Source organism: Molossus molossus, unplaced genomic scaffold (assembly GCF_014108415.1).
Source record: "Molossus molossus isolate mMolMol1 unplaced genomic scaffold, mMolMol1.p scaffold_m16_p_5, whole genome shotgun sequence".
In the NCBI taxonomy this organism is placed as follows: domain Eukaryota; kingdom Metazoa; phylum Chordata; class Mammalia; order Chiroptera; family Molossidae; genus Molossus; species Molossus molossus.
In genome coordinates this window covers 63,847,858-63,861,378 of record NW_023425388.1, presented here as the reverse complement: position 1 = coordinate 63,861,378, position 13,521 = coordinate 63,847,858, and the positions used below count along the sequence as shown (strand labels likewise).

At 39.1% G+C, this 13,521-nt stretch overlaps 1 protein-coding gene across 6 annotated transcripts in view; it reads left to right on the top strand.

Moving 5' to 3' along the window:
- SLC49A4 (solute carrier family 49 member 4) overlaps positions 1 to 13,521 on the top strand; it is a 78,344-nt gene that overhangs the window by 23,869 nt on the left and 40,954 nt on the right. For all 6 annotated transcript variants that reach the window (XR_004956819.1, XM_036243194.1, XM_036243198.1 and 3 more), the window contains exon 3: positions 7,025 to 7,290. Coding sequence is in view for 5 of the 6 variants with exons in the window: in XM_036243194.1 (XP_036099087.1) it covers positions 7,025 to 7,290 (266 nt within the window). In the remaining variant the exon portion in view is untranslated. The remainder of the gene's footprint in view (positions 1 to 7,024; positions 7,291 to 13,521) is intronic.

Sequence of the window (13,521 nt, the reverse complement as noted above, 5' to 3'; positions counted from 1 at the left end):
TTATTACTGTTATTAGCAGGTAACCTTAAGAATGAGATCATGTGGAAGAGTAGAGATTTTGGACTAATGAAATAAGTTCTAATTTTACTTACTAGTCCTGGCTTAGCTAGTTTGATGACTTTGGAGCTCCCCCAATACTTTTAGAGGTAGGAAAGTTATAAAATTATGAGTGTGATTTTAAACATGTTAATAGCCTTTCTGGAACTCAGTTTTTATATCTTTAAAATGAGAAGGGTGGGTTATCTAGGTGAGGTTTCGGGTCTCTTCCAGCTATAAAACTTCTAATGCTAAAACATTATACTCTATAAGTAGAAAATAACTTAGGGATGATAGGTATTTGTCAGAAACCAAAAGGTTAGGATACCAGAATATCATTAAATACAAACTGAAATGTCAAGTACGTTAGAAAACGTGACCTCAAGATCTTGGGTTTGAACTTTAGCTATTGGCATTTGTTTGGAAAGCTGTAGTATACTGAATAATATGAAAAGGAATGCAGCTGTGCACAAATGCCATACCTCATACCACTGAGGCCTCAGCCTCTCTGTGGGCAGGGGCACTAATTGAGGGCAGAAGGTGCAGAGGGAAAAATCAGGGCTTGGTGAGGCCTCTTCAGGTATCCCCCTGGCCTACCACAGGCCAGCAAGTCTCAGCAGTACTCAGCCTTTCTAGTCTCTACCATCTGGTTCCGCTCATGCTGGAGAAACTCCTGGATCTTTAATCTAATCTTCCTCTCAGCCTCTATGAAAATTCCCCCTATCTCTTATCCGTTTTTCCACCTGGCCAAAGGGGATAGCACAAACCAGGCCTCAGAAGTAGGCAGAGCTAAGTAAGAAGTAAAAAGGAGAAAAGGAACATGTCCTGAGGGATAAAGGAAGAAAAGGGGAGGGAGATGGGAGACAGGGAGAGGGAGTAAACTCAGGAGTCAATGAAAGAAGGCTGGGATGATCCGTCACAGCTTGACCTGCAAAGATCAGACTTGCTACCCCCTAACTATGAATATACCTACTTCATCAGGCACGGAGTTTCAGGTGAGGAAGCAAGAGTTAGATTTTGAATCAATTGGTCAATTTCCAGAGCTCCCTTTCCGCTACTCTGCTACTAAGCTTATTGCCCAGAAAATAAAACTGCCTTCTCACACTCTTCTGCCCACGCTTCCCAAGTCCACTGTGCTTGAGACAGTACTCAAGTGTGGCCTTGCTTTTACCACCCTCAGAGTCTTTTTAAAAACGCTTCATTTCTAAAATATTGTTAATCATCTTGTTTTTTACGTCACTGAATTTGAACTTTTGAAAGGGCAGGTTAGCTGTGTGCCTCTGCTTGACTCAGTCGGTGCATTCCTAGAGAGCACCCACATTGCCTCAGCACACGAAGCACTCTGGGAGGTCAGAAACCATGCTCCTGACCCACAAGGAACCACTCAGCTGTGACTTGCAAAACAAAACTGAAGCATGTAATAACACACAAAAATAGACACAAAATTTCACGATAGACTTCACTTCACTGAAGATTGTGAATCACTCCTCTCTTGTCTGTGTTATTTTTAACAGTCAGCCCAGATCACCGAGTATTAGTTTCTGAAAGCCAGCTTCTTCCATGCGTGCTTAGAAAGCATTCAGACAATCACAACGAGGTGCATTTATCTTTCAGTATGCGATGGCAGCCCTGGCCGGTTTGGCTCAATGGTTAGAGAGTCGGCCTGCGGTCCAGAGAGACCTGAGTTCGGTTCCCACTGGGGGCATGTACCTCAGTTGCAGTTTGTCCCCGGCCCTGGTTGGTCGTGCAGGTGGCAGCCACTTGATGTGTCCCTTTCACGTCGATGTTTCTCTCTCTCTCTCCCCCTCCCACTCTATCTGAACAAAAAAATGGAAAAATGCCCTCGGGTGAGGATAAAAAAACAAACAAACAAAAAACAATATGCGATGGCAGAGAGACTTTTTCGTTCAGACTATTCATTTATGCTGGGTGTTGTTTCTCTTTCACATCACCAACCTTACATACCTAATTTATGTCCTAGCATCTGTTTCCATCAGAATGGATTGTCTACAGTGAAATTTCCATTTCCTCAGGAAACTTACTTCCATCCTCAACATTTTGCTGAAACAGCTTTTTTTCAGATCACGAATAACCTTGTTGCTGAATCCAGTGGTCACATTTCAGTTAAACTATCTTTCTGTTTGTTTTGACACCATCAGCCACTCACTCTCATCTTCTTGATACCTGTCTCTCCTTAGCTCCCATGATGTCCATCTTTCCTTTTATTTTTTTTCCCTGGCTCTGCAATTGTTCTTTCCCATTGTTTTTCTAGATAGACTCTTGCTGGTCACAGCACATGCCAGGGTTGCAGGTTTGATCCTGGGTTGGGCAGGGTGTGAGGGTGGGGGGCAGTTGATGTTTCTCTCTCTCTCTCCTGCCCCCCTTCCTCCCTTCCATCCTCCTTCCCTTCCTCCCTTCCTCCCTCTCTTTAAGAATATCCTCAGGTGAGGATTGAAAAAAGAACATATATATATATATATATATATATATATATATATATATATATATATTCATTCTCCAGTTTTTGTTCCAAACCCCAATGTATATAATATATCTTAGCTTAGACTGCTTTCCTTAGCTTCTAATCTATATTAAAACACTTACTGGACATTTTTACAGAAGTATGGTTGTGCCCCTCACCCAATATCTAGTCTTTTACCTAACCATATCTATTGCATGGCTAGAAACAGTTCTCCAAACCCTCCTCTCCTCTGCAGCCCCACTGTTGTTGCCAATACTGCCAAAGGGTCCTTGTCCTAGACTCCACACTTGAAAGTGCCTCAGTCTGGCTTTCCTTCAGCTTTGCTGTTCCCTGTGAGCTGAGGAGTCTATAGGGCCAAGGAAATGTGAAATGGTTCTCCCCCTGCACACCCACCCCCTACCTGTCACCTAGCTACAAAAGACTCCAAAAATCCCTGCAACAGTCCTCCTTCCCAGGTCAGTTCTTCCAAGAGTAGAATGCATGCCTGGTGTGTACTCCCTAGGCCCAAGGGGCAGCTGTTTGGAAGGGGAGAGAGGGAGCTTGGATGGCTTTGGACTTTCAGGTCCACGTGCATGCCTGTGAAGCCCCTGGTGTTGTAGATCAGAGGTCAGAGGACAAGGGGGCCATATAGGGACCTCCACTGGTATTCTCAGAGGCCCCACAAGCATTAGGGGGCAGGACTAATTATTGTTTTACTTTTCTTTGTATTCCTGGTACAGTGCTTCAGCTACGTTTAGAGATTCTCAAGGGCAAGAGCTTTATATTTTTAACTTTATATTCCTATATACTTAGGCCTATCACAGTGCCTAACCAATACAGTGTGAATACTCAGTACATGTTTGTTGAATGAGTTAAAAAGCACAGCTTATATTGAATAATTTATAATTATTCATCTCCTTTATTGTCATTGGAAATTTTATTATAATGTTTATATGGTTTTATTATGTCTTATGGCCAGCAATTTCCCTAGAAAAACCTGCCTCTAATTTTGCATTACTATTAAATAGGAAAACTAGATTTTATATATAAAACTGAATTTTACTTTTAAATATATTTTTACAAACAGTTTTATAAAATAGGGTTAGTTAATGATAGGTAACAGAAAATAGTGTCAGGCAAACATAAAAATCTTAATAATACAGGTTAGTGTTTTATTGTGGTTACCAGGACAACAGTGCTTATACCAAGTTATATTAATAACTGCCAGGCCCTGGGGGGCTCTAGGATACACGTGTGAGAAGGAGCAGGACTACGTTCTGAAAAACTTAAAGATGCTGGTAAGAACGGGACTGTGTTTCCCTGTCAGGTTTCCCATGAATTCAGAGGGTAACCCCAAAATCCTGTAGGTCCCAGTTCTCCTACAGAGCTCATCTGTGAGGAGTATGTTTGTGCATGGTGGCTTTTAATACAAAAAGCACATAATTATTTAAGTTAGAGTAGTTTTTAAGTACCAAGTTAGCATGTTTGAATTCCTGAGATGATCTTTCAGTATGATAATATATATATGTTTATATATATTCAGTATGATAATAATATATGTTTTAGGTTCACCCCACAAGTTCAGTGACCTTGGAGACTTAGAAATGCCCCTAGTAACATACTTGCTTTGATTTGTACTTTAGCAAGTGTACCATGTTATAGTGAGAAAGACAGATCTGAGAATTGAGTAAACTGGACTTGGATGACCTTTACATTATTGTAAGCTCACACAGCCTGACTCTTAGGTTTGCTATTTGGAAAATGGTCTATTCATGATTCCACAGAGGGGTACCAAAATGTTAATAATTTGAGTTTTAACCTGAACTTTCAGGATTCATACTGTTTCATCATGTTTTATCTTTTTGATAGGTTGTTTCTTCCATGTTCTTCTACTCTTAACATGTTTAGGCATAATAAAATATACTCATTCCAACCCTTCTTTTTCTAGATGAGATGAGTCTTTCAGGAACATCTCATTAAAAATATTAAATATCAAAGCAGTTACCTTTATGAGCCATCATGCACACCATCACGAGTCATGATTAAGGGAGTCATGACTAAAACCACTTAATGACATTGTTTCAAGAATATTTCTGTGATGAAATTGCTGGGTGACAGCATGGGATCCATTGGTTATAGGAGGAGGTATTCAGTTTATAAATACTTATATTGTTTTTGTCATCTAGAAAATAGTTCCCCTGAGACAGAAAGATTTTAAAAAGTCTTTAGTTGTCTTAAATTAGTAATGACACTTGAAGCTATTTTGCCTTCAAATAATTTTTCCAACATTTAGAAAGATGTGAGCAAACCAAATTCACATATTTTACCTCCCACTCACTTATGCTTCTGCATTAGGGGTCTACCTCTCTTTCATATGCCAGTTTATTACTTCCTTCTGCATTCAAAAACCTTTAAATAAGTAACTTGAGGTGGCAATTGTTTATAAAGAGGATTTGACACCCACATGGTGATTAAAAAGAAAAAAGGTCTAAGAGAATGTTTTGGAATGGTCATTATCCCTTATTTTTTAAAAATTATGTTTTACTGATGTTTTAGAGAGAGAAGGAAGAGATAGAAACATCAATATGAGAGAGACACATCAATCAACTGCCTCCTATATGCCCCCTTCTGGGGATCGAGCCCACAACCCAGGGATGTGCCCCGACCCGGAATCAAACCAGAATCTCTATCCATGGGACCACGCCCCATCCACTGAACCACACTGGCGGGGCTAGTTACCCCTTATTTTATTTATTTTTCTTTATTGACATTAGAGAGAGAGAGAGAGAGAGAGAGAAACATCGATTGGCCGCCTCCTGCATGCCGCCCACTGGGGATCGGTCCCACAATCTGGGCATGTGCTCTGATTGGGAATTGAACTGGCGACCTCTTGGCGCATGGGTCGATGCTCAGCCACTGAGCCACACCAGCCAGGCATCATTATTCCTTATTAATAGTCTAAACATACAGAGAGGAGGAAATGAAGAGAAGAATAAATTGTGGCTGACCTAGGTATATTAGATTAGAGAACATGGCCAATAAAGGGGAAATTGCAAGAGAGGAAATGGGTTTAACACCTACCAACAGGTGCTTAACTAATGTTTATTGTTGATTATGATGTTTAGTTTTATATACTGATAAGATGCCTAGAAAAGACAGTGTGTTGCACTGAGCTTAATTGTAAATGGATGGGAAGAGTAAAGTTAAGAAATAACCTTTCACATAGCAATAATACATTTGAAACTTAGTAACTTCCTACAAGCAAAACAAGCAAAAAATAAATAAGTAAACTCAAAATGTAGTTACTATCATTTATATGTCATGAATACTGTCCCTGACGTTCCCTTTACCTCTAAGGCAGAAGAGATGGACTCACCTCCTTTTCTTTAAAAATAATTTTTTTTTTTATCCTCACCTGAGGACATTTTTGCATTTATCTTCAGATAGAGCGGGAGGAAGAGAGAGAGAGAAGCATCGATGTGAGAGAGACACATCGACTGGTTGCCACCCCAGTGGGCCGGGGATGAACTGCAGTGGAGGTACATGCCCTTAGTGGGAACTGAACCCAGGACTCTGGTCTGTGGGCCGATGCTCTAACCGCTGAGCCAAACTGGCCAGGGCTCACCTCCTTTTCTTATGTTTTTTGGACTTTGGCTGCTTTTCTTCTTCAAGGCTATTCATGAATGTGGATGTGGATGTTGGGAGTGGAGAAAGAAATATCAGGAAAGGGTTTAATCAGCAAGGAACAGTATGAAGCATTGAATTGAATCCTGAGAAGAAATAGGCAAGAGAACAAATGGAATGGAAGCAAGAAATTGCTCTTCCCCAACCCTTACAATTAATGTCAGTCAGAGAGCTAGAATCGGAAGGAAACTAGTGATCCTGGGATTACAGTACCTTAACCTAACAGATGCTTAGTACATGCTTATGTAACTTAATTTCATTTTATGGGAGAAGAAATGGAATCCCACAGAGGTGTGTTAATGCCATTCAACTAGTTAGTTGCAGACCAGGTCATCTGATTCCTCCACCAATTCCTCTTCTATTAGAAGGCACTATAATAACTTTTTTTCCTGTAATTCTGTGACTTGCACAGAGTGAGCATGAAATGTGGAGCTTAACTATATTGTTTGTAGGGCTGATAGCACTAGTAGATCTCTTTATTAGTATGGATTTTGGAATCAGACTTAAATCTCAGCTTTGTTAGCACTTTGACAAGTTTCTTATTTTTTCAAAGTGAAGCTCTTACATAGTGTTGTTATAACAAATGAAACAAGGTTATTTGGAAGTATTTAGTTTGGCATGTTGCACAAATCATGGGCTTCAGTAAATATTTGTGAAGTGACTAAGGGATAACTACTATTATATTTAATCTCCCTCAGAAAGAATCAATATCCTTTAGGTACAGGGTATTTATAGATATGTATTCTTATTGCCTTAGTTAACTGCTGTTTGGCTACTATCTTTTTGTCTAGAAAATGCCTGCTTCACCTACTTCACAGCTTTTTAATTTGTTTTTAATTCCAGACTAATCCATGGAGGACAGCTTTTAAATGGATTGGCAGGTCCAACTGTAATGAATGCAGCTCCATTCCTCTCCACAACGTGGTTTTCTGCAGATGAACGGGCCACGGCCACAGCTATTGCGTCGATGCTCAGTTATCTCGGTGGAGCATGTGCATTTTTAGTCGGACCACTTCTTGTTCCAGCTCCCAATGGCACATCGCCTCTTCTTGCTTCAGAGAATAGCAGGGCCCACATTAAAGACCGTATAGAGACTGTATTATATGCAGGTATTTTGAAGTTTATTTTCTTCCTGTTATACTTTGTCTTTTATCCCAGTTATCTTCACTCTGCTTTTGTATACCAGGTCACTTGCTATGAAATACTTAAGAGGACTAATATATACATATGGATATATATGCTTTCTCTGTTATATAATATGGAGAGGCCTATTTGAAACTTAACCTTTCTAGGAAGTTATTAAGTTTAAAATGTATTTTGATGGGAGGTTATTTCTTAACTTTAATCTTCCTGTCCATTTATAGTTAAGCTCATTGTAACACATTGTCTAATGTCTTTTCTAGATATCCTGTCAGTATATAAAACTAAACATCATAATCAACAGTAAACATTAATTAAGCACCTGCTGGTAGGTGTTAAACGCATTTCCTCCCTTGCAATTTCCCCTTTATTGGCCATGTTCTCTAATCTAATATACCTGGGTCACCCACAATTTAGTCTTCTCTTCATTTCATACTCTCTGTATGTTCAGTCTATTAATAAGGAATAATGACCTTTCTAAAACATTCTCTTAGATCCTTTTTCTTTATTTCTAGAGCCAGGCCATAGTCCACTGTTACATTACAGTCTCCTTAGTATATTCCCTTTCCTCACATACATGTTTATCATTTCCTTCTGTATTCAGAAAACTTATAATAAGTGTTTACTATATACCAAGCACTTGTGCCAAGCACTGGAAATTGGTAAGATCACTGATAAGGTAATTATAATACGAATAGAGATGTACAGAGCTTAGAAGGCCTAACCAGCCTGAGTTTGGAGAGAATTTGAGGAAGCAGGGAAGGCTTCATCAAGATTGTGATAAACAAATGTAGGAATGTCATAGGAGTTCACCAAATGTTTGAGTTAGGTGGGGCATTACATATAGAAGGAGCTGTAACTGCAAAGGCAGAGAAGTGAGAGACCTCAGTATGTCTAGGGACATGCATATAATTTGGTATGGCTACAGTAGTGTCAAAATGTGTGTTTGGGTGTAGGTAGCAAGTGGCAGAAAATGAGGTTGGAAAGATAAAGGACCCAATTAAAATAAGTCTTTGAGTTTATTTATTCACTTATTAACTTAACTATATTTTGAGCTCCTGTGTATCTGTCACTATGCTAGGCACTGAGGTAAACATAGTTCCTCTTCTCATAGAACTTAGTGTCCCAAAGGATACAAACAGGTAAACAAATAGTTGTAAACAGGGTGGTAAGTGCTATAACTGAAGGCCTACAATTGCTCTAGGAGCTCAGAGGTGGAACACCTAACCCAGATTTGGAAGATCAAGTTCAGTTTCCTGGAGGTATAGCATCTAAGTTGGAACCTGAGGATGGCAGAGAGTTACCCAAGTATAGTGGGCAGGAGGAAGAACATACTAGAGAGAGAGAAAACCATGGAGGAAAAGCCCAGTAAGAGGAGAGAGCCTGCTAAAATCCAAGCAACTTAGAGCCCAGAGTGGCTTAGGTCTGGTGAGAGTAGTGACAGATGAAGCAAGAAAGGTAAGCCAGGCCAGTCAAGCCTTCTGAACAGGGCTAAAGGGTTTGAAATTCTCCACATTGTGGGCAGTGGCCATACTCTGAAGGATTTTACACTAGAGAGTTACATGATGATACATTTCAAAATCTGGTTTGGAGGAAATAAAAGTGAAAACAGAAGTAGTGGCAGTAACCCTCCTGCCTCCTTACTCCTTTTTTATTGTTGTTAATCCGCATCGGAGGATATTTTTCCATTAATTTTTTTTTTTTTTTTTTTACCTATATTAGGAGGGAGTGAGGGAGAGAGAGAGAGAAACATTGATATGAGAGAGACACACTGATTGGTTTGCTTCTGCATGACCCCAACGAGGGCCATGGACCTTAACTGGGAGTTGAACCCATGACCCTTCAGTCCGCAGGCTGATGCTCTATCCACTGAGCCAAATCAGTCAGGATAACACCTTACTCCTTTTAAAGAAAAATAATTGAAATGTAAAATTAAATAAATAAAACTGAAAGCAGGTGAAAAAATTTTGAACTTTATTTTGGTTATGTCATTCTTTTTATTGAAAACTTAAACAGTGATTATGTCTTCAAATGACCTGATTTTAGGCACTTTGGGGTATAGCAGATAACCTTACTCAAAGCTTCTCAGTTATTTCTTCATTGCTTTTGTATTTGCCAGTCTGCCTTCTTGAAATATTGTCCCACAAACCTTCATTCCATTAAAAATATTTGCCAGAATTACTACCTTAAAACATTAATGACACTTAAACTAAATTATTCCACACAAAGTCATAAAAAGTAAACATAATAGATCAATATCTCTTAGGAATATAGACTCACAATCCTGAAAAAAATACTAGTAAATCCAGCAACATGTTAAGAGGATTATGTACCATGACCAAATAGGATTTATTTCTGGAATGCAAGGTTGGCTGAACACTCAAAACTCAACTAATGTAATATGTCATATCAATAGAATAAAGGGGGAAAAAAAACATGTGATCATCTTGAGAGATGGGGGTTGGGGACAGCATTTGAGAAATCCGACGTCATATCAAGATTAAAACATTCAACAAATCAGAAATAGAGACAGGAACTTCCTCAACCTAATAAAAGGCATGTATGAAACATCCAAAAATAAGATCATAGTTATTGGTCAAAAACTGAATGCATTCACCCTGAGATCAGGAACAAGATAAGGATGTCCACTCTTGCCATGTATACTTAACATTGTGCTGGAGGTTCTAACCAGGATTACTGAGTAAGAAAATAAAGGCATTTTAAATTGAAAAGGAAGAAGTAAAGCTATCTCTATTTAAAATGGCATGATCTTGAATATAGAAAAGCCTCTATAATCCATTAAAAATACATTAAATCTAAAAAGCACATTCAATAATAATGAACAAATATATCCTAAAACAAGGTTTTGGATGCAAAATTAATATATAAAAATCAGCCCAGTCAATGTGGCTCAGTGGACTGAGTGTCATCCTATGGACTGAGAAGAGAGGTCCCGGTTCGATCCCCAGTCAGGTCACATGCCTGGGTTGTAGGCTTGATCCCCAGGAGGGGGTGTGCATGAGGCAGCCAATTCATGTTTCTCTCTCTCTCTCTCTAAAAATTCAATAAGAACATATTTAAATATATATATCATTGTATTTCTATACATTAGCAATGACTAATCCAAACATGAAATTAGGAAAACAATACCATTTATAATAGCCTCAAAAAGAATTAAATATTTAGGAATAAGTTTAATAAAATAAATGTAAAATTTGCACTCTGAAGACTTAAACACCGTTGAAAGAAATTAAAAAAGACCTAGAGAAATGGAAAGACATCCCATGTTTAAATGGTGAAAAATTTAATATTGTGAAGATGCTAATGTCCCCAAATTTAGCTATAAATTCAGTGCAATTCCAACTAATATATGATTGCCTTTGTCGCAAAACTTGTTGAGCTGATTCTAAAATGTATGTCAGAATGCCAGGGATCCAGAATAGCTAAAATAGTCTTGTGAAAGAAAAAGTTGGAAAACTCACACTTCCCAATTTCAGAAGTTACTATAAAGCTACACTAATCAAAACAGCATTGGATAAGCATATAAATCAGTGGAACAGAAGTGAGATTACAAAAAGTAAACTATTGGCATTTATGGTCAACTGACTTTTCGCAAGGGTGCCAAGACAATTCAGTGGGGGAAAGAATAGTCTGGAATAACTAGATAGCCACATGCAAAAGAATCCATTTGAACCCCTTCCTTACACCATTCACAAAATGAACTCAAAATGGATCATGAACTTAAATGGGAGAGCTAAAACTATAAACTCTTAGAATAAAAGATAGGAGTAAATCTTCATGTTCTTGGGTTAGGCAAAGCCTTTCTATAAAAGACACCAGAAGCACAAATGACCAAAAAAAAAAAAAAAAAATGTAAATTGGTTTTTATCAAAATTAAAGTTTTTGTGCTTTAAAGGACACCATCAACAAAGTGAAAAGACAACCCACAGAATGGAAGAAAATAGTTCCAAATTACATATCTGATAAGGGACTTTTATCCAGAATATATATATATATATATATATTTATCCTCACCTGAGGACATTTTTCCATTTTTTGTTCAGGTAGAGTGGGAGGGAGAGAGAGGAACAGAGAGAGAGAGAGAGAAACATCGATGTGAAAGGAACACATCGAGTGGCTGCCACCCACACAATCGACCAGGGCCGGGGACAAACTGCAACCGAGGTACGCGCCCTTAGCGGGAACCGAACCCGGGTCTCTCAGGACCGCAGGCTGACGCTCTAACCGCTGAGCCAAACCGGCCAGGGCCAGAATATTTTTTTTAAAACTTACAATTCAACAACAGAAAGACAGACGGCCCAATTAAAAAAAATGGGCAAAGGACTGAATAGACATTTCTCCAAAGAACAAATGGCTGCCCTGGCCGGTTTGGCTCAGCGGTTAGAGCGTCGGCCTGTGGTCCTGAGAGACCCGGGTTCGGTTCCCGCTAAGGGCGCGTACCTCGGTTGCAGTTTGTCCCCGGCCCTGGTCGGTTGTGCGGGTGGCAGCCACTCGATGTGTCCCTTCACGTCGATGTTTCTCTCTCTCTCCCTCCCACTCTACCTGAACAAAAAATGGAAAAATGTCCTCGGGTGAGGATAAAAAAAAAAAAAAAAAGAACAAATGGCCAACAAGCACATGAAAAACAAATGCTCACTGTCATTAATCATTACGGAAATACAAATCAAAGCCATAATGAGATAAACTTCACACCCAGTAGGATGGCTATAATCAATAATATGGAAAATAAGTGTTGGCAAGAAAGTGGAGAATTTATACATTTGCTGGTAGGAATATAAAATGCCACTTTGGAATCATTTTGGCCGTTCTTCAAAATGTTAAACATGAATTACCATATGACCCAGCAGTTTCATTTCTAGGTATATACCCAAGTGAGATGAAAGTATACATATATCTATGCAAGAATTTATATATGATTGTTCATAGTAGCATTAGTCATAATTGCCTAAAAGTAGAAACAATCCAAATGGCTGTTAATTAAATGATTAAAAATGTGGTAAATCAGGGCATACCAGAAGCTGACCTTGGCCCCAACCATCTGGATGGGCATCCACTGGTGGTGAAAGGTTCCTCATGGGCAGTGTTGGGTGCCAAAAAGCCCTGTGACACAGGGAAATGAAGCACTATAGGTTTGTGGAACTTGCACCAGTCTTTCTTCTGTTCACCCCTCAAAAGGGTTTAGAAAATGAATTTGACAATAGAAGGAAGGAAGGAAGGAGAACCAGAGTTGGTGCTTGGGTTTTCTGGCTTCTTAATTGTTTTCATTCTTCCCAGCTGCCAACCTGTGCTGTGGGCATTGTTTGTCTGGAGGAAAATGCACTGTGTTTATTTTATAACTATGTTGAGTGACCCTCCTTTTCTACCTGTTAGGAGCTCAGATCCCACCCTCTCAATTGAACTTCTGAAAATATTTTGCAAATGTCCTCCAGGTTCCCAGACCTCTCTGTGCTCACTCAAGACCAGTCAGTCTCCAAGCAAGCCTGGGAACAGAACCAGGCTTTCAGGGGTGAGATCCCTGCTTGGGAAGAAGAACTCATGCACCTTTGTAAAGAACCCTAAAGCAAACTGCACATCTGTCCTGCCTCCACAGGAGATATAATTTTGGAAGGGCCCTTATTATTTTCTATAATATTTCTTCTTGTGTTCTAAGCCCAACATTAAAACCTGTTCACATCAGCCCAAGCCCTCCTGAGAAGCAGTGAGACCAAATCTTACTGGTGCCAAGGGAACTGCATCTGATGGGCTTGTTCTGCAAACTGCTTGTATTTGAATTCGTTCCATCTTAAACCTTTTTTTAAGTAACAGTTAAGCTAACAACAGGGAGAGTATTAAAAAATGTGGTATATCTATTCAGTGGAATATTACTTGGCAAAAAAGAATGACGTGTACTGATATATGTTCCATCATGGATGAACCTTGAAAGCATGCCAAGAGAAAGAAGCCAATCACAGAAGACCACATATTATATGACTCTATTTATAAGAAATGTCCATAATACTTAAACTTATAGACACTGAATGTAGATTAATAGTAACCTTGGGCTGGGAGATTTGTGCAAGTAATGAATACAGAGTTTCTTTTGGGGATGATGAAAAGTTCTAAAATTGATTGTGATGATTGCACAATTGTGAATATACCAAAAAAACAACAACACATTGAATTATACATTGTATGTTATG